At 37.3% G+C, this 22,623-nt stretch overlaps 1 protein-coding gene across 5 annotated transcripts in view; it reads right to left on the bottom strand.

The window, feature by feature from the left end:
• The window catches only part of MDM1 (Mdm1 nuclear protein), a 36,392-nt gene extending 14,960 nt beyond the window's left edge, over positions 1–21,432 (bottom strand). For 2 of the 5 annotated variants that reach the window (XM_052001122.1, XM_052001126.1), the window contains exons 1-7: positions 21,285–21,387; positions 18,428–18,542; positions 15,323–15,699; positions 14,143–14,277; positions 8,405–8,569; positions 1,910–1,998; positions 1,718–1,817 (exon numbers count right to left, since the gene is read on the bottom strand). In XM_052001122.1, the coding sequence (XP_051857082.1) occupies positions 1,718–1,817; positions 1,910–1,998; positions 8,405–8,569; positions 14,143–14,277; positions 15,323–15,699; positions 18,428–18,542; positions 21,285–21,302 (999 nt within the window). In that variant the 5' untranslated portion in view covers positions 21,303–21,387. Of the gene's footprint in view, positions 1–1,717; positions 1,818–1,909; positions 1,999–8,404; positions 8,570–14,142; positions 14,281–15,322; positions 15,700–18,427; positions 18,543–21,284 lie in introns of all 5 variants that reach the window. The other 3 variants (XM_052001125.1, XM_052001123.1, XM_052001124.1) reach the window with 3 other exon arrangements.
• Between the last annotated feature and the right edge of the window lie 1,191 nt (positions 21,433–22,623).

Below are 22,623 nucleotides of genomic sequence, written 5' to 3'. Positions count from 1 at the left end.
TTTTATTTTACCTGAGGAGATTAGAAAGGTTCTCTCAAGTTAATAATCTACAGCATTTGGGACAAAAGTTTTTAACCTGGGGTTCTGGATTTTTAAAAATATTCTGAGAACTATTTCAATATAATCTTTTTTCTTTTGTAATTCTATGCATTTTATTTTGCACAGTTAAAAACAACTTCCTGAGAAACGGTCCACAGGTTTTATCAGACTGCCAAGAGGAAAAAGGAGAGAGGAGGGTTTCCTAAATCTTCTTTAAAACTTTCCCAATCCACACAGCCTACCTAAAGTGTCTCATTCCTCTGAACGCCAAAAACACTATACAAGTCAGCCTCTCTCAGACTCATATTCCTATTCTGTAAAATGGGGATAATAAAGTACCTACTTACACAGTTATTGTGAGATTCAAATAAGATAACATAAGAAGTTAATTTCAGTTGCCTTTCTCCTCTATAAATCATCCCCATTTCTGATTTTTTAAAAAATTAAATCCAGTTCAAATTAGCATAAACAGAAAGTCTGAATAGAAAAAGACATTACCCTTTCGTGAAATGCAAATCTGAGGATTATGTGTAACCTTTAGTAATAATAAGAGGTGTTAGGATCAATCAAGAAGCATTTATTAAGCATCAAAGATTTGCTAGATAATATTTATATAAATACAAAGAATGAAACAATTTCTACTCTCAAGAAGCTTACATTCTAAGGGACCAACTACAAGTATGAAGTCTTATTGGCTCCAGCTGAGAAAACCACCTTCTTCTTCAAGGGCCCATCTATTAAAAACAGTAGAGGGATGGAGCCTGGAATAAAATCACAAAGCCTGGGACAAACTGTCCCTTCTCCTCCCTCTGCAGGACAGAATTATTTCCCTTTTCAGAATGATAACGTATTTTAGTAACTCTGCCAATAAATACCTGCTCTAAACTAAACTGCTACATGTTTAACCTATATCAATTTGTTTGCTGTCTAGGGGAGAGGGGGGAGGAGAGGGAGAAAATTTTAGAAGATCTTGCAAAGGTGAATGTTGAAAACATTGCATGTATTTGAAAAATAAAATCAAGCAGTTATGATAAAAGCTAAATTTTTTCAACGATCCTAATGATATCATAGCCTAACGTTTTTACTATTTATCTACTAGCTTCTATGTGGCTTCTTGCCACTTTTCCAATTCTAAGAGTAACACTACAACCCACCCCCAACCTATATTCCTTTTTCAGATCAAAAGAATTATTCCCTGCTCCAGACTCACAACTCCATTGGTATCTCTTAACTGTTAAGTGTAGCATGACATTTTTCCGTGGGCATCACCATGTAACAAAAGACTTAATTATAGTTTGATTGGAGCTGTGGGAGTCTCTACAAATAATGACTACACTAATTAACCTGCACGGACAGGTTATCTAAACTAAGTTCACTCGGACATGGAAGAACCTAGAAGAGTGGAAGAAGTTGAAAGGGCTTCAGAATATTTTTAAATCCCTGTGTCCAAACCTGCCAATCACATGGCACACTTTTTGAGAGAGGGGATGAAGCTTAAGTGACTTGTTCAGGGTCACACAACTAGTAATTCCAATGTCTGAGGATAGTGTTCTACCCACGAAGATCCCTCTCTGCCCCTAAACTTTTCATTCCATATGCCATCAACAAACACAAAGACTTTTGGAAGACTGTAACATTTCTATATCCTTACAGAAAACCTGAACTTAGAAATACTCACCTGATTTAGCGTGTTCTCCCTCACACGTTTCCAAGCACCATCTCTGTATAAATATTGAGATGGGGACAAAAATTTAGCTCTATATTCAGTGTTTGCTTTCCTAGGTTAAAGAAAACAAGAGTAAATACATTTTGCTAGTAAGTTCAAGGTCTAAAAGCCATGATATTTTTGTTCCAAAACATATGCCCAAACCTTTGGTATTTACGGGGAGAGATTTTGTCTTTTGGTTCCATTTCTTCTTCCCTTTGTTTTGATGAATTCTCTTTATTACTACTCTGAAACTGAAATAATTTAGTGTTAGTATTTTTTGGATTAGAAATTTTAAAATTCCATAATGGTAGATTTTACATCATAGTATTTCTACATGAAGAAGATAGATTTGATTTGTTTTATTTATTCAAGAATTAAAGCTAAACACCAATACCAAATAGAACTGTGAAGTTTGTTTTTCATGAAGTTGTTAAAACCATCCTAGTCAGTGATTTTTCCAACGTGTAGTTCTGAATATAGCATCATTTTATGACACAGCAAAGCTATGGAATATAATTTTTGTTGTTGTTGTTGTTTTCAAAGAACACCTAAAAACCATGGAAATTACATAGAAAATTATGAATTGTTAAAACTAAGTCAGACTCTTATCACTCTCACCCTTTCAAATACCAAAGGACCATAGTAGAAAAGACACAAAGACTTGAAAGCAACTGACAGCAGGGAGAGAAAATCTTTGGAATACAAGATTCCAAAAAGCAAAAGTTAAAGAATTACATCTAAGAATAGCAGCCAACTAAAATAAAGAGAACATTTCAAAAGATAAAATAAACAATCTTGAATTTTTTCAAAAAATTTGCACAAACAAAATCAATGCAGCTAAAATTCTTTAAAAATAATGAGCTATGAAAAATTATTTACACCAAATTTTCATGATAAAGGTCTAATAAAAATAAATAAGGAGTTGATATAAATATATATATACATTGAAGAATGACCAAATGTTATCAATAATAATCATACCAAAAATGTCTTCCAAATCACTTGTAAGAGAAATGTACATTAAAATAACTCTAAGTTTTTACCTGATATTCATCAGATTGGAAAAGATAACCAAAAACTAAATAAATAAAGATCGATGGTGAGATTGCAAAAGGATAAACACACTAACATCATAGTGCTAGAGCTATTCCAGAAAACAATCTGGCAAAAAAAAGCCAAAAATCATTGTACATCCTCTTTGCCTGAAGAAAACCCCTACCAGGAATATACCCCTAAGAGAACAAAGAAGAGGAAAGGATTCATTTGTTTAAAAAAAAAAAAAAAAATTACAATACATATAAGCACAGAACTAGAAATAAGCAAGTGCTCATTAATGATAAAATGGCCAAAAAGTTGCAGATGTAATGTAATATATTATAAGAATGAACTATAAGAAATAATTGAAACAATTCCTTAAAAAAAAAAAAAGAAAGAATTATATGAATGAAATCTGAAAAACCTAGGACAACCATATGAACTAACATAGAGTCAAATAAATAAAACAAGGAAAACAATACAACACTGTGATAACAAAAGGAAAACAAGATAAAGGACCTCTGATTAATGCAATTACCAGTAATAACACCAAAAGAATGATGAAGCATATTCCTAACTCTTGCCAAGAAAGGTGATTTCTGAAAAATGTAGAGTGAGATAATTTTCAGATAAAATTAATATATATGTGATTTGTTTTATGTAACCATACTTGTTAAAGAGGGTGAAGTGACCTTCCCTGGACTCACACAGCTATTTAGTGTCGGAGGCCAGTTTCGAGCTCAAGAAGAGCTCTCTCTCCACTGTCCCATCCAGCTGCCTCCAATGAGATGATTTGAACTCAAACCCCAGTGCAGAGGCTTAGTACTTTGTATGGCTCTGAGTAAGCCATGAAACCTTCCCAGGCCTCACCTGCAAAACAATGGTTGGACTAGATGGCCTTGGAGGCCCATTTCAGTCCTAGATCTGGGATCCTAAGGCTGTTTGTTTAGATATTTCACCATCTATCTGGTGAGGTGAGATAAGAATCTTTCATATATCTTTCCAGCTCTAACTACTCTTCTGGAGGGCCAGCCACATTTCTAACCCCCTCAGATTCTCCTTATCCACCTGTACCAGTAGTGCCTTGAGCCTCCTTCAAGGTTTAGCTAAGGCTCCAAGTCCTACTAAAAACTGTAATGACCACGTATTTAAAATCAACCGGAGTCAGGAATTCAGGTTAAGGGAAAAATCTTCAATCTTTATTGAAGTGAAGAGGTGAAAAAGGATCGCTATAGCAACATGGGCAGCTGTGACAGGAAGCCAGCTAGCAGAGGGGGTTGGAGATGAAGGGCCAGCGCAATGGCAATGCGAGCAGCCGTGTCAGGACGCCAGCCAGCAGTTTCTCCTTCTGCTTTCCTCTTCACTCCCCTGCCTCCACCCACCAAAATCGTCATTTCCTATACAACACATCAGGACTTGCACAAAGAGTGGGCGGGGGCATTCTTTCTCCAAGCTTATATATTAATAGAGCATGGTCCAATTACTATTTAGCCTCACGTGCTTGGGACCTCAGTGCATCAACTCAAGCCTCAGCCCATTACAAAAAATCTTTCCTTGCTTCCCCAGACATTAGTGCTGTCTTCCTAACCAAGTAATCTTTTATCTTCTTAACCTTATCTCCAAATCCCCCAGGAACCCTCCCAGAGAAAGGGGATTAAAGGATTTTGGTGTTTGTATTTCCTAGAACAGTGCCCTACATTTGAGTAGGTTCTTAAAAAGCATTTGGTATGAAATGGAAGTAAACAATGGGAAGCCAAACTCATCTTCTTTCCTTCAAAACCAACTGCTATAGATTTCCTTTTTTTTTTTTTCCTTTAAAAACACCACATCTCTCCCCAACCTCAAAGTAATCTTTAATTTCCTCCTCCCATAACCAAATAATTATCAAGTACATTATCTCCTTTCTCAGACCCAAGCTAGTCTAATATTGGCTCCTGTAGCTTCCAAGTTGGACCGCTGCATTAGCTTCCTAACCACTCTTCACCATCAAACTCCTTCACCTGTTCCAGAAGTACTCCTTAGGCTTGCATCTCACTGTATCATTCTTCTGCTTCAATAGCTCTGAATGCCAGTCAAAGGAAGTCCAAAGCCTATCTCTTGGCATTTCATGGTCTGGCACTTTGCCTTTCTATACGCACTACACACCAGTCAAACTGGACTACTCTCTATAATATCTACCCTCAACTTTCAATTCAAGAGACATTTATTAAATACATACAATACAGTTATTTTCTGGGATATAAAGACAAAACTAAAACGTATCTTCCCTCAAAAAAGTTCGTATTGCCAAGCTGGCTCCACACTGCCTTTCTAGGTTTAGCATACATTATTTCCTTTCATTCCCTCATGGGCTTTCTTGATGTTCCTTGTCCTCAATGTGCCTTTGCCCAAACTGTCCACTATGCCTAAAACATTTGGCCCCTGTACATTCTCCTTGTGTAGGAAATCTTTGCTTATCCCCTAAGCAATCAGAGCCTAGTGCCTCCCTGGGGCCTCCTAGAAATTACTTTGTATTGACTCACACTGCTAAAAGTCTCCTCTGAAAGAATCTAAGCTTCTAAAAGGCTTATTTCATTATTACATTTCATTATATTATTTCATTTTTGCCTTTGTTATCCCCGTCACCTACTACAGCTATTGGTATGCACTCAATAAATGGCTTTCAACCTGAATGACTTTTAAGGGGATACAGCTAGTGCACAGATAAGGGTTTAGAGATCTTGGAAAACATAGAAAAGCAAAATACAAGACAAGGAAAATTTGTGGATGATGAAAGCAACAATAAGGTCAGTCAGAGGTCCAGGGGAAAAGAATCAAGAAAGCTTCTCCATGGAGGAGGTGGTCCCTGAGCTAAGTCTTAAAGGAAAGTAAAGACTAAGAGCTCCCTCTCTCTCTTCCCCTCTCTCTCTTGACCCCCCTCTCCCTCCCTCCCTTCCTCTTTCCCTCCCTCTCTTTCTCTCTCCCTCTCTCTCTTAATCCCTCCCTCCCTCTCTCTTTTCCCTTGAGGCAATCTGGGTTGTGACTTGCCCACAGCTAGGAAGTGTTAAATGTCTGAGGCCACATTTGAACTCAGGTCCACCTGACTTCAGGGCTGGTGCTCTATCCATTGCACCATCTAGCTGCCCCTACTTTCTCTTCTTTTAACTTTACAAAGCACTTTTTACTTTTCTTATTATATTCTTTTTAATATTTATTTGTTGCATGTCCATGAGGATGAAGACTCAAATTATTAGTGGCCCACGTAATAATGGGGAGACATATTGAATGCACAAATATTACCAATAATATGGAAATGGATAATTAGAAAAGGAGATGAGCTAATTATTTGAGGGATAACAGGTCACTCAATGTCTTTAGCACTACACTGGTGCACAAAAAATTGTATAAGACCTAAAAGATGGCTTACAGAACAATAAGGAGGATTTTTGGGAGGACATGGAGACAAATCACAAATGAGGAAAAGGTATAGATGAGTTTTGAGCTATGTCTTTTCAAAGGAATATCAGCATGAATAAAATCCCAGATTCATTGAAATTTCAAGAGTATTCCCATTCAATTCCAGCCTGACTAAACTCCATGAGGGTTAAGGAAGAAGTGTCTTCCCCACCATGCCTTGAATAACAACTGAACTGAGCACTGAGGAAAAAGAAGGATTTTAGCAAGCAGAGATGGAATTTTTTTTAATTACTTGTATGAACATGGACAAATTACTTAATGTTTTGGATTTTCAGTTTCTCAACTATAAAATGAAAATTCTACTCATTTCCTATAGTATAAAGTTGTTGAGGAAACTGCTTTATAAGTCTTAAATCACTATCTCAATATGCTGTTATTAATAACATTAATGATTACTGAAATACATAATTTCAATCATTAAACTTAATAAATGACTTGTAAAATAATGGTTGTTTAAATAACATTCTGAAATAAAAACAGAACAGCTATGATGGCTAATTAATTCCTAGCTGGCACCAATAATCACTGTAAGAGCTCAAAGTAAAGAAAATGTGTATCAGGATGAGAGGGATCAAAAAGATCTTAAAGAGATAAATATCTAGAACAAGTCACTTCAATATGTGATCTTCTGATCTGTGAAATGAGAAGGATTGGACCAAATAATCTGAGTTCATTTACAGATCCAAATCCTATGACTTATGATTTGAGCTAGACTGTGAGGAGCTAAGAGCAGTAATTAGAAAAGAGGTAAAACAGGTGGCATTCCCAGAAGGGAGAAGGGCAAAAACAAAATCTGGTAGGAAAGGATGAAATTTGTTCCTGGGACAAGGACAAAGCACTAGACCGCTCCTTGAGACAGTGAAGTCTATAGGGTTTACTACCCTACAATACTGTATTTCCTTTGGGTATTTACCTCAATCCAATTTTAAAAGGTATCTTGCCACCATTCTAGTAACTCGGGACACAGAAACAGTCATTCATCTGTGTCCTCAGAAAAATGTTATTTTAACCCCAAAAGAGTAATATATTAAGTATCATACTGAGATCTTTGAAAATACAAAACAAAATTGTTATTCTACCTTTAGAAAAGCATGATACATCCCCACCTCTATACTATACCTCTAGTCAGCTTCAAAAAGAAGTAACAGAAATAGAAAAGTTGCAAGGAGAAACAGATAATCTCATTATTTATTGTTATCATTATTTTGAGGGATTTGACCATGCTACTCCTTTGAATTAGAGAAAAGTTGGCATTTAAGAACAGATTGAGAATTATAACCAAAGAATTAAAATTAGAGGGAATGTAAAAGCTCATCCTGTCCACTCTTCATTGCCTTGATTGACTGATGAACTGGACCCCAGTAACTTTTCCGTGGAAAAGCTGTTGGGCTTGCAGGGGTCCTGTCTTGAAATGCGGAATTCAGATAAAACCAGACAGATAAAGCATTTATTAAGCACTTACTATAACCTGGGCATTGTTAAGCACTGGTGATATAAACATAAGCCAACAACACAACCCCTACTTTTCAAGAATTTTTAATCTAAAACATTATTTCTCAGACAGCAACCTCATTGCTTCTTAGAAGAAAGCCTTCATGACAGGAAGTCCTTGAACACCAGTTAGGCTAGAAGTGACAACAAGGCAATCTAGTTCAACCAAACTCTTCTCTTCTCTTCTCTTCTCTCTTTCTCTTCTCTTCTCTCTTTCTCTTCTCTTCTTCTCTTCTCTTCTCTTCTCTTCTCTTCTCTCTGTTATTTTATTTTATTTTTCTTGAGGGTTTTTTGGGGGAAGGGGGAAATCTATGTTTTCCTTCACAACATGATTTTTATGGAAATGTTTTTTAAAATTTCATATGTGCTTTCTTAATGGGGGCTGGGAGTGGGGATAAAGGATAGAATCTAGAACTCAAAAGTTTTAAAAACAAATATAAAAAATTGTTTAAAATATAATTGGGAAAAAATAAAAATATTAAATAAATTTTAAAATTAAGAATGGGACATTAATCCCTGTGACTATATATTTTTTCCTTTACTTAAATTCTATCTGTACCCATAGCTCCTAGAAAGCTATGATATACCATTTTTCTGGTAGAATAAGCCATCATATGTCCAAGAAGAATAAGATAAGGAAAATGGTAGTTAAAAAGGAAAAGAAATGATAAATACCTTCTCAGGGGAGTCAATTTCAGGATTTTCATTCTCTTTCAAATCATTCCTATATCTTCTTTCTTTCTTTGGAGACAAACCTTTGAAATTCCTCTTGTATTCTGTTTCAGGGATAGTCACATCAACTTTGAAAGGTGGAACAGATTTATTTTTACTAAAAAAAACCTTAAAATAAGAACAAAAAAGTTACTTTTTCTATTTTCAAGAGTCAATCATGCAAAATTAAAGACTAAACAATAAAATATAACAATGTTATGGCTAGAATGAAATATAAAGATAATTTGCTCAACCCTTTTAATTTTAAACATGAAAAAAATGAGGATCAGAAAAGCATTATAACTTGTCTAAGATTATCCAACTAGTTTACGGCAGAGACAGGAACTATACCCAGGTCTCCGGACTCAAAATCTAACACACTTTTCACTATCGCACATTGATGAGAGATTAAGTGACAGCACACAAAATTGTTTTTATTGTCCTTTATACTTCCATTTATAGGCCAAGATGCTAATACCCAAAGATCAGCATGTGTTAATACATATGTTCTTGTTCTGTTTTCAGACTAATAGTTAATTATAATTACCATTAAGGGCTATTATAATTACTATAAATGCTAAAAGATAATAAAATGTATTTGCTTTTTTCTTCCCAAAATGATGAAGGGTGAAGAGGGTTTCCTGTGTTCAAGATTACTAATAATCTATTAACTGTGAAAGCCAATGACTTTTTTCAAGACAATTCCTAAAAAGGATGGTCTATAATTCCCCACCTCCACCCCGCAATGGACTCCTCCCCTCCCCTTTCTTCCTCATTTCTTAGCCTCTTACAGTCAGGCTTCTTACTGTACCATTCTACTGAAACCTATATCTCCTAGGTTATTACTATCTTTTTTGGTCTGTTCTCATTTCTCACAATTTTTTGGGGGGGGGTTTCATGGTACTACTCTCTCTTATTTATCCTATCTGCACCTTCTCAACTTCCTTTGCTCTTTCAGCTTGTATCCCCCAAACTTCCATTCTGGGTCTTCCCTTCATTCTCTCTATGACTTGAATTATCTTGTGCGGATGATTACCAAATCAACAAATTCAGCCCTAATGTCTCCAAGTCTTATCAAAACCTGCCTTCTGACATATACTGAGTGCTTAAAAAATCCTTATTACTTGATTAATTCTCCTACCTAGATTTAATGTCCTGTTGGCATCTCAAACTCAATATATTCAAATTAGAATCCATCCACTTTTCATTAAGGTTTCCAACTTAGGAGTCATTCTCATCTTTTTCATTCATTCTCACTTAGCCTCCATCTCTCATAGCTAGGATTTGTCAGTCCTCCCTCTTCTATAGCTCTCACATCCATCCCCTTCTCTCCATTCACAACACCACTGCCGAAGTATGGACCCTACTCATCTCTTTCCTGGATCACTCTAGTAGGCTACAAACTGTTTTTTTCCCCTATTCCCTCTCTCACTCCACCCTCCCATGGCTGCTAAAGTGATATATCTTGGAGTAAATTATCTTCCATAAAGAGGTAAGAAAAAGCTTTTACAATGGAGGGAAAGAGAGGAAGGAGAGGGAAAGCGAATGAACCTTACTCTCATCAGAATCATGTCAGTATCATGCACAATGTTATTTCCATATTAAATGAAATAACATATATACTCAACCAGGTATAGAAATCTATCTTATCCTACAGGAAAGTAGGAAGGGAAAGGAGTAAGAGAAGTGAGAAGGATGATAGAAGAAAGGACATATTGGGGAAGAGGGTGGTCAGAAGCAAAATTCTTTTGAGGAAGGACAGGGTGAAAGCAGAAAGAATAAATGGGGGAAATACAATTAGCATGGTAATTGTGAAAAGAATTTTGAGTTAAGTTTCTCTGCTAAAGGCCTCATCTCTCATATGTGTAGAGAATTATAAAATAACAGCCATTCCCCAACTGATAAATGATCAAAAGATATAAACAGTTTTCAGATGAAAAGACTGATTATTTCTAAATACAGATTGAAGCGTATTTTTTTTAACTTTATTTTTCTTGAGTTTCTTTTTTTTGAGGGGGGAAAGGTCTATGTTTTCTTTCACAACATGATTTCTCTGGAAATGTTTTGCTTAACTTCACTTCTGCTTTCTCAATGTGGGGCTTGAGGGGAAGTTAGGAAGGAAGAGAATCTGAAACTCCAAGTTTTAAAAACAAATGTTTAAAAAATCATTTTACATGTAACTGGGGAAAAAGAAATATTAAATAATTTTTTTTTAATTTTAAAGTAATATTTTTGACGTACAGGTGTGACTTCCTAGAAAAAAATACAGATTCCTCAGTTTGGTAATCTTCCACAATCTGGCCCCAATCTATCATCCCAGAGTGGCTGAATTGTCCATCATCCTCTCTTTCCAATAAACCAGCCTGCTTACTATTCTCTGGAACAATAAATGATCTCCTATCTCTGTGCCTTAACTTATACTACTTCCCAGGGTTCAATTGCTCTGCCCCTCCCCATCTCAAAACTCCTGGCTCCCCTCAAAGTACAAAGGGACAGCCACCTCCTCTAAGAAACTTGCCCCAGTTGTTAGTGTCCTTACAGATAATCTGTATGAACACACATACATACACACACACACACACACACACACACACACACACACACACACACACACATGTGGTTCCTGCAATATTCATTTGTAATCATGTTTTAATGGGCAGCAAGGTGATACAATGAATCTAGGCCTGGAGTCAGAAAAACTCGAGTTCAAATCTGATCTCATATACTAGCAATGTGACCCTGGGCAAGTCACGTAATCCTGTTTGCCTCAGTTCCTCATCTGTAAAATGAGCTAGAGAGGGAAATGGCCAACCATTCCAATATCCCTACCAAAAAAACAAAACAAAACAAAATTGGATCATGAAGAGTTGGACACTACTGAACAAAACAAAATTAGGACAGCTAGGTGGCCCAGTGGATACAACACTGGTCCTAGAGTCAGAAAACCTGAATTCAAATCTGGCCTCTAAGATTAGCCTTCTATTCCTGGGCACCCTGTTAGCCTCAGTTTCCTCATCTGTGAAATGAGCTGGAGAAGGAAATGGCCATCACTCCAGTATCTTGCCAAGAAAATCCCAAATGGGGTCATGAAACATGAGAAATGACTGAAATAACTCAACAGCAATAACACAAATAATCATGTTTTATCTATTTCCCCAGTAGAACATAAACTCCCAAAGGAGGGAGAATCAATTTTGTCTAGGTACCTAGTAACTCCTGGCATAGTACATGACACAGAGTGGCTATACATATTGAGTGACTGATTTTCCAAAAACTGACCTTCCTCCCAATTTTTCTACTTTTTTAAAGGATACCACCTCCCTTCTAATCACCTGCTCACTTTCAGAGTCATTCTGATTTTCCCCTTCTTATCCCTTGTATCCAATCATTTGCTAAGTTTATGATTTTACTTCTATAGTTTTCATTTCATTTCTTTCTACTCACCTGCCAGTCACCTAATTTAGGACTATCATCTTATGCCTGGACTATTACAAGAACCTCCCAATTGTTATCTCAGCTTCTAACCTCTTCTTTCAAGCAATACTCTACTGAGTTGCCCAAATAAATCTAATCATGTCGCTCCTGTGCTCCAAAGTCTCCCAGTGGCTCTCTACTATCTCTGGAGTAACACAAATTCTAGTTGGTATTTAAAGTGCTTCACAATCTGAAGTGCTTCACAAAATTTTTTAATGCTACCTCCTCCCCAGCTCACTCCCACTACCTTCTCCTTTTTATACTCTGCCTTCAAGTCAAACTGGCCTACAAACTGTCCCCTGGAATTCAACATGACCTTCTCACCTTAACTCCTTCCTCTTCCCAAGTTCTCCCACACAACAGTTTTCTGAGGTGCCAAGCACCTTCACAAAATCTACCCTGGACTTAATATGTTCCAAGCATTTTGCCTTTGTGTCCCCAGGACCCCTGTACCCCAGTACAGTAGACCACATCTAACAGATACTGGAGTCTTAACAAATGTCTATTTAACTGAACTACTGCCTGCTACCTCCTCCTGAAAGAAAAGAAAAAAAGCATCAGCCAGGAAACATAAATGCCAACTAAACACAATCTATTAATCATCCAACATGGAGCCAATGCAGGTAATGAAAACGGGTTGTGATGAGTGCCAACTACTTAAAATATTGTGGCTACAAAGTCCCACAATTCGAGCAGCATCAAGCTGAAAAGATCTTTGGAAGACAAAAGAAATGGAGGTACGTTGAGTTAAAAGTGGCAAAGGGGCTAGCCCTCGTACAAGTCATCTAATTCAGTCCCAATATGTTAAATGAGAAAAAGCAGGTCCAGAGAGATGAATTTTAAGGCCCCTTCAGGCTCTCATATTTTATGAGAACAAATTTGATGACAATTCAGACTAATACCTGAATTCTAGATTATTTCAGGGTTCTTTCCATCAGAATATGCTTTCTTTAAAAAAAAAAATTAACTCATTTATAAGCTTTGTACTTTTTTATTCATCTCTTAAGCAATTTTTTTTTCATTTCTTATAACACTATTTTAAACCCTGCAGCAGTCTTTATTCAAATCAAAATTTGTTCACTATAACAGATAAGGGCAAGAAAAAACATTTTTTACATTTCTTTTTCCCTCTAATGCCCTTTTTGCAACTATAAGAACCTGACTTGCATTTTTACTATGTAGTTTATTTAAGTGTCTAATATAAAAAAACAAGTAGAGAAGGAATGACATTCAATGTATAAAAATGGAGGTTTTATTATTTATTTGTACTTCTTAAATATTATTTTTTGATAAAATGTGCATTTAAGTAAAGACTGTATTATTGATTTGGCACTTCATAATCCCAAAGATTTCTTAACTAAAGGTGCCACAGTTAAGTTACAAATTTGTATAAGACATCTTTTCAAGGAATAAGCTTTTGGCATCACAGAACTTATTGACAAACTCACTGTCAGCTTCTTTCACTTATCAGCTCTCCAATACATACACAGAATTCCAAAACTGATGCGGCATCAAATTAAATACTAAATTTGAGTCCAAAAAAACTCCTTTAGATCCTGCTCTAATAAAAGGAATGAAATTAATACCTAAGACAATGGCAATGACTCATTTGCATTATAAGGAATTAACACTGACTTAATTCAATTCTTTCATCTGCACATAAGCCTACAAAAGTAAATGCCAGATTTATGACAAGTTCTTCTCTAGTTTATGGAAACCAAAAATCTAAGAAACCAAAGTTTTCATTTTCTAAGTCTCAAGGAAGATTCCTAATCTTGTCAGCAGATTTAATCTATTAGGGCTTCGGTGAGTAGGTTTAAAAAAAAAATTTCTGTTACCAGGTCTGAAGTAAGTTAAAGATTTTGCATTGAACAATTATGATTAAAGTAACAATCTAATGCCCATAACTCCACAATAGTTATAACTGCCAAGATCATTGCTCTAAATACAATCAACAGCATTTTATTCCACTCTTACTTCTTGAGGGTTTTAAAAGTACAAAAATGTGCAGGTTAAAAAATGAAGTCTGAGTATACTGACGAAGAAAAGAAAAAGGAAATTAAAAAGTCTCTAGGGAAATTTGAAGTAATAACCAGGAATAACTTTCACTTTCCTAAACTCTACTTCATTTCTATTTCAATTTAGTTTCTTTAGGATCCCATATTTACATGCAATCCTACATAGTAATAAGTTACCAGATACCACCGTCAACCCATCCTTCAAGCTACCTGATCAGCTGCAAGAACTGGGGAGTTCTCCTTTGGGGTCTTCCATACAAATTGTCTTTGATATTCAGAATTTCTGAGGGAATGATATATAGGAGCAACAGACAATCCTGCTTTCCTCCGTAGAATCCTGTCCAACTGCTTAAAAAAAAATTTTTAATGTTTTATCCAAGTTGAATTTTTTTTATTACCATCATTGATATAATTGCCAATTAAACCAAATCTTAATTTTCCACCTTAAATCTATTAAGATTTTTCAAATCCAAACAGTTACATTTAATGGCATTTTTTAATGTTATACTAGGATTTTAGTTATGATTAACTCACTTAACCACACACCATCCAGGCTGTTATTATTTACTCAATCACCACCATGGACACTGTCCCCTGCCCAGCAAGCTTCCCCGTCACCTTTCTTGAATCCCTCCTCGTCTAGTTTCTCTGAGGGGCCACGGGCTCTTCTCTAACACACTAGTGTTCCTCTGTTGTCCTTATCAGCTGCAGGCATGAAACTGGGAAAGAGAGCTAGAACAGGCAGAGGAGCCCAGTAGACAGCGATATCCCTACCTGTGCTGCCACAAACCCCTTATGTGCATGACAGCAGCCCAGCCTTGGCAGGAGAAAGCAAGGCTGGCAAAGATACTTGGAAGATCTAGCCAGTCCTCTCCTCCTTCCTCTTAGGACTTTTGTCAATCAAGATTCTGTTTGCTTTCCTGTTGGTTTAGGATAAGAAACTGAAAGGGGTATTGAGAGGTCAACCCTTAAAGGACAGACCAAAGCATCTGAATTCACCATCCGCAGGCTGAGGCTCCTGCTCCCTTGCTGCCTTCATTTGATCTCTCTCTCTCTCTCAGGATTCAGACACTGATATGCAATGAATAAAATCCGGAGGCAGATGACCCACTGTTTTGTATCACTGGTGCTATTTCCCAAGTTTATGTGGATAATCAAGAGTCAAGAGTCAGAAATGGTCCCTACTTAAGCCAAAGCTCAGAATTTACTACCTCTCCTTACAGCTATAACACAGAGTAAAGTCTCAGCAAGCACGCACACGCGCACACACACACACACACACACACACACACACACACACAAGTCTTAGGTATGTATGGCAGCACTATAAAAGCTACTATGAAGCTGAGATTTTTCTTTCCCTTTCAGAAAATTCAATGAAAATTCTTACCTGATTATGGACATTTTCTGAAAGACCTTGAGTACATTTTTGGGTTTCTGCATTCCTATTCATTGGTGTGGGATCTGAAATTGCTTCTTTATTATCATCTACAGGATCAACAGCTTCTTCAACTTTAGAGTCAGCAGAGTGAGATTGAACCTTCTTGGGCACTCTTAGGACCTCAGGAGTTAAAATTCTTTCTTCAGTCAGGTCTCCTTTTTCTTTTGTTTCCTGCAATTTTGGCACTTCTGGGACTTCAGATTCTGGTAATGCAACCAACTCATTTTCAGAGCTATCTTCTGCCTTCCATTCAAGGTATTTGGGAATTTCTGGGTCATAATAAGGAACTCTTTTCTTTGAAATAAAACTTGGTTCTTTTGTGATTCCTGTATAAAACAGAGTTGATAATAAGAAAACTTAGGTGGTTCTAATGTTATAACGGTGGTTCCAATGTTATAAAGACACAAATTTATATAAGAAGGAGAAATTCAAATTAAAATCTATCATCTGACTAATTTCTGACTTGAATTTTAAAGAGTCTTTAAGAAAACTAATGATTTTTCAAAATAAAACCTAGCCTAAGAAATTTAAACCCTGGAAGACTTTTCAGAAAAACAAAATTAGGGTCATGCTGTTCAAGTCAGCTGTGATAGGCACTAGGGTCATGGCATCATACACTTGGCAAATCAAAAAGAACATGTTGCCACAGTTTCTAATTGTTTTTCCTGGCTACTAAATAAAAACAATTGGCTCTAGTGCTGTCCAAATTTGAAACTTTTCAAAAGGATTTCTAATGTAGACTAATCAGAGAAAAGTAATTTTCCAAAATGAGAAAAAGTTCCCAAAAGATTCTACATTAATCTTGATTTCCTGAAGACTAAGTAAAGATCTCCTTGAACAGCTGACACTATTGCAATAAATTTCATCTGACGAATATATTTTAATAGGATACTTTTTTTTGGACAAAAAGAATTTACAAATTAAGAATCTTAGTCACAAAACAAACCAAAATTGTCCAAATTTGGGAGAAGTTCTTTAGCTTCAAAGAAAATTTTTCTGCATGGAAAAGTTCATAGATCATAAATATAAAACTTGAAAAGACCCTCAACATCTGATCCAAACCCTTAATTTTATAGTTGGAGAAACTGGCATGGGGATTAAATAATTTTCCCAAAAGCACACAGGATTTAATTCCAAACCCTCTATTTTCAAACATTCATGAAGTGAAAGAAGAAAGTATAGAAACATAATGGTGAAGAAAAAGTTAGTTGGTGTTTATTACTCCCTCTAACGACCATATAAAATATGATGCAAGACCAAAAGTGCTTCTGCACATGTCCTGTTTACTGTATCCCCTCTCGGGTCTAGAGGCACAAGCCCCATGAGAATGGTGAACTGACTAGGTGAATCTAATATCTACCACCAATACAACCTTGAGTATATCTAAATTCCAAAACTGGTTTCTGATTCTTCATCTAAAAAACAAGTTAGTATTTGTCTCTGAGTAGGGGCAGCACTCTTTGACAAGTGAGAAACATAAAGGGAATTTTTCCAAATGACTTGTCATGTCCACAATATACAGAGAAAGATTTTACTCTTATCTCATAACATCATGGAGTTTCTGGGAATAGAGAGATTTACAAGGGAATTGGCAAGAAAGGAAAACACAAAAACAGACAGTCCCACAAAAATTTCTTGGAATTTTTATTTGGCATTTTCCTACCTTCTTTTCTCCAAACTTCTAGGGTCCTTAATAATTCCAGGTCTTGAAGGTTCTCACACTGTCCAAGTTACCTCTCATTATAATATCCCATCTAAGCTTGTCTCCCCTCCTACAATATCCCATCACCCCAAATAATCTGAACCCTTCCCTATACTCTCCTCTACCTAAAATCTAATTGAAGTCATCTCAATTTAAGAAGGAAATCTGACCAAATTAATCAACTCAAAAATATAAATTAACAAATACTGTTTCCCCTTGTCTTTCCAACTAAAGTTTGAATTTTTAGGACATTTATTTGGGCTTGCTAATTCACCAAAGACTCTACTGGTAGAACTTCAAATAGCCTGACAAAGTAACATCTATCAAAAGCATTCTCTAATCTCACCATGGCAAACATGGGAACCTGAGGTCCTGAAAGTTTGCAGGAGAAAAAGCTCTAGCTCTACCTAGTACCAAGATGAAAGTCTTAAGTTCTGACACTGAAAAGAACTGGGAGTCTCTCATGATTGAGAGAACCAACCTAAGTTCAAAAAGGATGGCCATAGCAACTTAGATCATCTATCAGGCATGGAGGACTTGTCATTTGGATTCAGCTTAAAAATTATCGCAAAGCTTTTAAAGTATTTAAGTATGACTAAGACAAGATAGCACTCAATACCTATTTTTGAGCAAGCAATGCATTCTCAACACTGCCAGATGTACAGAAGTCTTACTGCCCTGGTTGAGAATACAAGTATCATTCTTCCCTTCCCTGAGATGATCCCAGAAATCCTCTCTGATTTAATCGGTTAAAGCGTTCCATTTTCCCAACTCCTAGGGATAACCTTAGGACCAGGGTTATCCAATAAGACACAGCCTAAAACATGTTTTCCAGGCTTGGTAGCCTTGGAAAACCACCTCTTCCCTGTCCTCTTTCTATGAGAAAGGTCTCATCTGACTTAGGGAAGGGATGAAGTGAAGGAAAAGAGCTGCCCCTCAGGAGCAGAAGTGGGTTTGAGGAGATAGAGGAATAAGCACAGCAGACTTGTCCACCAAATCTCTGGTTCAACTGTTTTCTAAAGTTACAATTTCACAGCTGTTCATGTACCAGTTATTGGATAGCAACTTGCAAAAATTACACAAAATACTGGCCAGAGTACAAGTAAAAATCTGCCATTTACTGTATTGCAGACATTGACACGCCTCTATATGAGGCAGAGTATTCCGATATTTATAAGTCAACACAGTTTAAGCTAACATCAGATATGTTAAGTTCACATATGGCAATCAGGACAACCATAAGAACTCTGGGAAGACCTCACAATTTAAAAAATGGAAAGCCAATTGAAATATGATTTTGCCCAGTAAGAAAAAATTACCATAAACAATAGCCATCAACTTTTAAAACTTACCTATTTGATCTGATCGAAGTCCAGCCCATGGACTTTTTTGACTTTCTGGAGAATTACTTATCTCTGAGAGATATGATTTTTTCCACAGAAAATTTCTCTGGTATTCACTCAGACCCTGTAAAACATAAAGATGAATAGGATTGATGCGATCCCAGACTTTTGTAAACAAACACCATTAAATAAAATTTTTGAACCTTTAAAAAATTTTTCAAATCTTATAATTAGTTATCAAGTACAAAAGATCTCCCTTTGATAACTGGTGACAAGAAGCTAAATGCTTTCCTTCACAATCAGTTATCATTACTATGAGACTATTTTTACTTATTAATTTAAGGGTTTGCTATGGTATATTCTTCTATAGGAAGTCCCTTACTTATTACTGTTCTCTCTCCCCTGTGTATGCGTACATCGCTCAGCAGAAAGTAAGTTCCTTGAGCATAGACATTATATATCTTCTTTTTGTCTTTAAATCTCCAGTGCCTTGCACATGAGAGGAACTTTATTATTCCTGCTGAATTGAATTAATCAATATTTAATGAAGTGTGCACTGGATGATAAGATGTATGTAATACATAGTGTAATATAACAAAGATTTAGAACTATAAAGACATGCTTCCCTAAGCAGAAGGATAAGACATTCTGTCAGGCCATATGGTAAGCTGGTCACTTTTTCATCAGTTATATTTTTAAAGGGCAAATGATCCCTAGAGCTGGTCTAGCACTTTACCCAAATTCCAAAATGCTTAAGAAAATACGAGTCTCCATTTCTGAAAAGAATGAAAATACAGAGGATCACAGGTTTTAGGGATAGAAAAGATCACAGTCTTGGACTATTTTACAGATGAAAAGGCAGAGCTCTAGAGATGTGAAGTAAATTGCCCAAAATCATACATTTAAGTGCAGAATAAATATTAGAACCTAGGACCTCTGAGTCTGGATGCAGCACCATCTCTGATACAACAGGTAGCTAACTCTGCCTCTATCAAAAGTTTAGGCAAGCAAGTTATTTTATTTAAGCTATATAAATGACAGAATCCAATTTTACTAATTGAGATATCAAATGATAATAGCTAAGAGCTTATATAGTGCTTATGAAATTTGCAAAGCATTTTACACACACACACTTCCAATACATACACGGTATCCCAAAAGTCTTAGTGCAATCATAATTTTTAATAACTTATTTATTAAACTCTTTCTTAAAGTTTTAAACTGCACTAAGACTTTGGGGACATGTTTTCTCTACAGAAACATGCATATTATATATACATGTGTGTATATGTATATATACGTGTGTGTGTGTAATAAATATACACATAAATACAGCTAGGAGCCACAGTAGATTGAAGATTGCACCAAGCTTTTGGGGACACATTGTATTTGTGTGTATGTGGACATATATACACACACATATGTACACATGCAAATACAAGCATACTGCATTAAAAAAATTAAGACTTTGGGGACACCCATTTTATGTGTGGATTATACATATGTATACAAAGGTGTGTACCCATAGTCTACCCACAGATAGTTAGGTAGCACCATGTATAGGAGATTATACTAATATTTTTGAGACATCATTTGTGTGTATGTGTACATGTGTGTGCACATATACATTACACATGTGTATGCATAAAAATATAGCTAGGAGACTATATAGAAGTCTCCACTAAGACTCCATTAAGACTTTGAGGACACTATATATGTACATGTGAATGTGTATGCACATGTATATGAGTGTCTATGTACTGTATGTACATGTATATACATATATAGACATACAAATATAGGTGGCACAGTGCACAGATAGCACTGGACTTGGTGTGGGGAAAACCTCAGTCTTCTTGAATCCTGACTCAGATACTTAGTAGCAAAACCTAGGAAAGTCAATTAACTTATCCTGTGCCTCAGTTTCCCCAACTGTAAAAAGGGCTAATAATAGCATACACCTCCCAGGGTTGTCCTGAAAATCAAATGGGATAATTGTAAAGCACTTAGCACAGTAACTGACATATAGTAATTACTATATAAATGTTAGCTGTTATTATTTAACTTATTATTATTAATTATTGTTATTAAATTATTGTTATTATTAAATGAGACATGTAAAGCTCTTTGCAAACCACAGAGCACTATATAAGTGGTAATTACTCTTTGGGGACAGCAGGGCTGCTCGGTAGATAGAACAGATGTCAGGAAGGCTTATCTTCATGAATTCAGATCTGACCTCAGACCCATCCTAGCAGTGTGACCCTGGGCAAGTCACTTAACCCTCTTTGTCTCAGTTTCCTCATTTGTAAAATGAGCTGGAGAAAGAAGTAACAAACTTCTCCAGTATCTTTGCCAATAAAACACCAAATGGGGTCATGAATCACACTTGGCTTAAAAGCAAGAAAACACTTATTGTTACTTATTAATGTAATAATATTATTATTACAAGGTGTCCCAAAAGTCTGAATGCAAGTGCACTCAGACTTGGGACACCCTATCTACACACCTATTTTTAATTACATATGTTCTCTCCATTTTATCACGCCACACACACACACACACACACACCCCAAAATACAACAATTGCTGTACGAAGTAACTCTGAAGCATCTTCCTAGAGAAGTTTGAATACTTGAATAGTTGCCTGTTTAGAAGGCCGAGCATGGAGAGGAAGGGAAGCAGAGGACCCCCCGGGACCTAAGTCAGGCTGTCACTGGCGTACGGGAAGTTCGAGGACACATCCGTCGTCACCTCAGGGCCTCAGTTTCCCCATCTGCAAAATGGGACGCTGGCGCCCGAGGCACCGAGACACTGGGCTCCCCAGCAGGCCCCGCTTCCCAAGTTCTCCGTCCCCGGAGCTCACCTTGAAGCGCACGGGCATGTCTCCGCCGCCCCAGCCGCTACCGGGCCACAACCCTCCTTCCAGCACCGGACAGTTAACGGGACAAAGAGCCCCGTGGGCGGGGCCCCACGGGTCGCACCCTGGACTAGGAGTCAGGGCCGGCGTCCCCAGCGACGCGCCGGCGCACTGTATCCAGACCCGCCCTTAAAATGCAAGCGTGTCCCGCCCGCTCCAAGGTCCCTGAACCAATTGCCATGCGGACCTTAGCCGCTTGGCCGTGGCATCCGACCAATGAAAGCTCTGGAGGGCCGAATCGCCCGCCTTGCTTGCTTTCCCAAATCCGGAGCTCCAGTGTCGATCACGGGGCGGGTCTTGGAGATGCGCCAGTCGCTCACTCGGGTGGGCGGGGCTACCTGGGGAGCTGGGTTCCCGCGAAAGTTCCAACTGGTTTTACTGCCGGGCGATGGGGGCCTAGTAAATGATCTTGTTCTTAAATTTCCCCCACCAGAAAAAAACTATAGAGACTCCCTAATGCAGCGGGATTTAATCTGGAGGCTTGAACTGCTGCTTTCAGGCGGTACAATGGTCAGAGCGGGGGATTCGGGATCAGGAAATCCAGAGTTCATAATCCAGCCCCGGACATTTACCAACTGTGTGATGCTGGGCAAGTCCAGCTTGTATCTGCTTTTTGCAAATCACTTTGCAACCCTGAAAGCAACATATAAATGCTACCTGTTCTAAGGACATAATAATAATATATTTGAAATGCTAAATGAATGGAACAGATGAGTTCATACAAAAGAAGGACATACAGAAGAAGTAACACTGCCTTCTGGGTAATTCCCATACTGGGCATTCTAGTCCTATAGGCGTTCCACCACTTAATGAGTTCTTGAGTCATTACTGATAGGCTTCCTATTGACTTCAGCGCATGGATACAATTAAGGAAGCATAATAAAAATAAGAGCTATAAAATATTCTTCCCATAAACGTCCCACAGATATACAAAACATCCATGTGAACAATAGGCACGAACATATCGGTGTGGTGAGGGACGCGTGTAATGAACCTGTCACAATGGCAACTCACAACTGCAATACTTCTGGGCTTCCGCGTACACCCCGCCCCCAATTTGAACTCAGCATCTCTGCTTGGCCAGTAGCTAGCCTGCTGGGAGCAGCTCTTTTCTGGCTTCTCAATTGCCAGGGCAAGCTGTCTTGAGCGGCTCTCTTTTCTGCTGCCAGATGTCCCACTCTGCAAGTCACTACCTCTTTGGGATCCCTGTGTGCATGAAGAGTGGATGCCTCTGCTTCCTACTGCTTGCCTCTGTCCAGCTACTAAATTGGGTATCTCCTAATGG

Source organism: Antechinus flavipes, chromosome 5 (assembly GCF_016432865.1).
Source record: "Antechinus flavipes isolate AdamAnt ecotype Samford, QLD, Australia chromosome 5, AdamAnt_v2, whole genome shotgun sequence".
Classification (NCBI taxonomy): Eukaryota; Metazoa; Chordata; class Mammalia; order Dasyuromorphia; family Dasyuridae; genus Antechinus; species Antechinus flavipes.
This window is presented reverse-complemented; position numbering and strand designations above follow the sequence as displayed.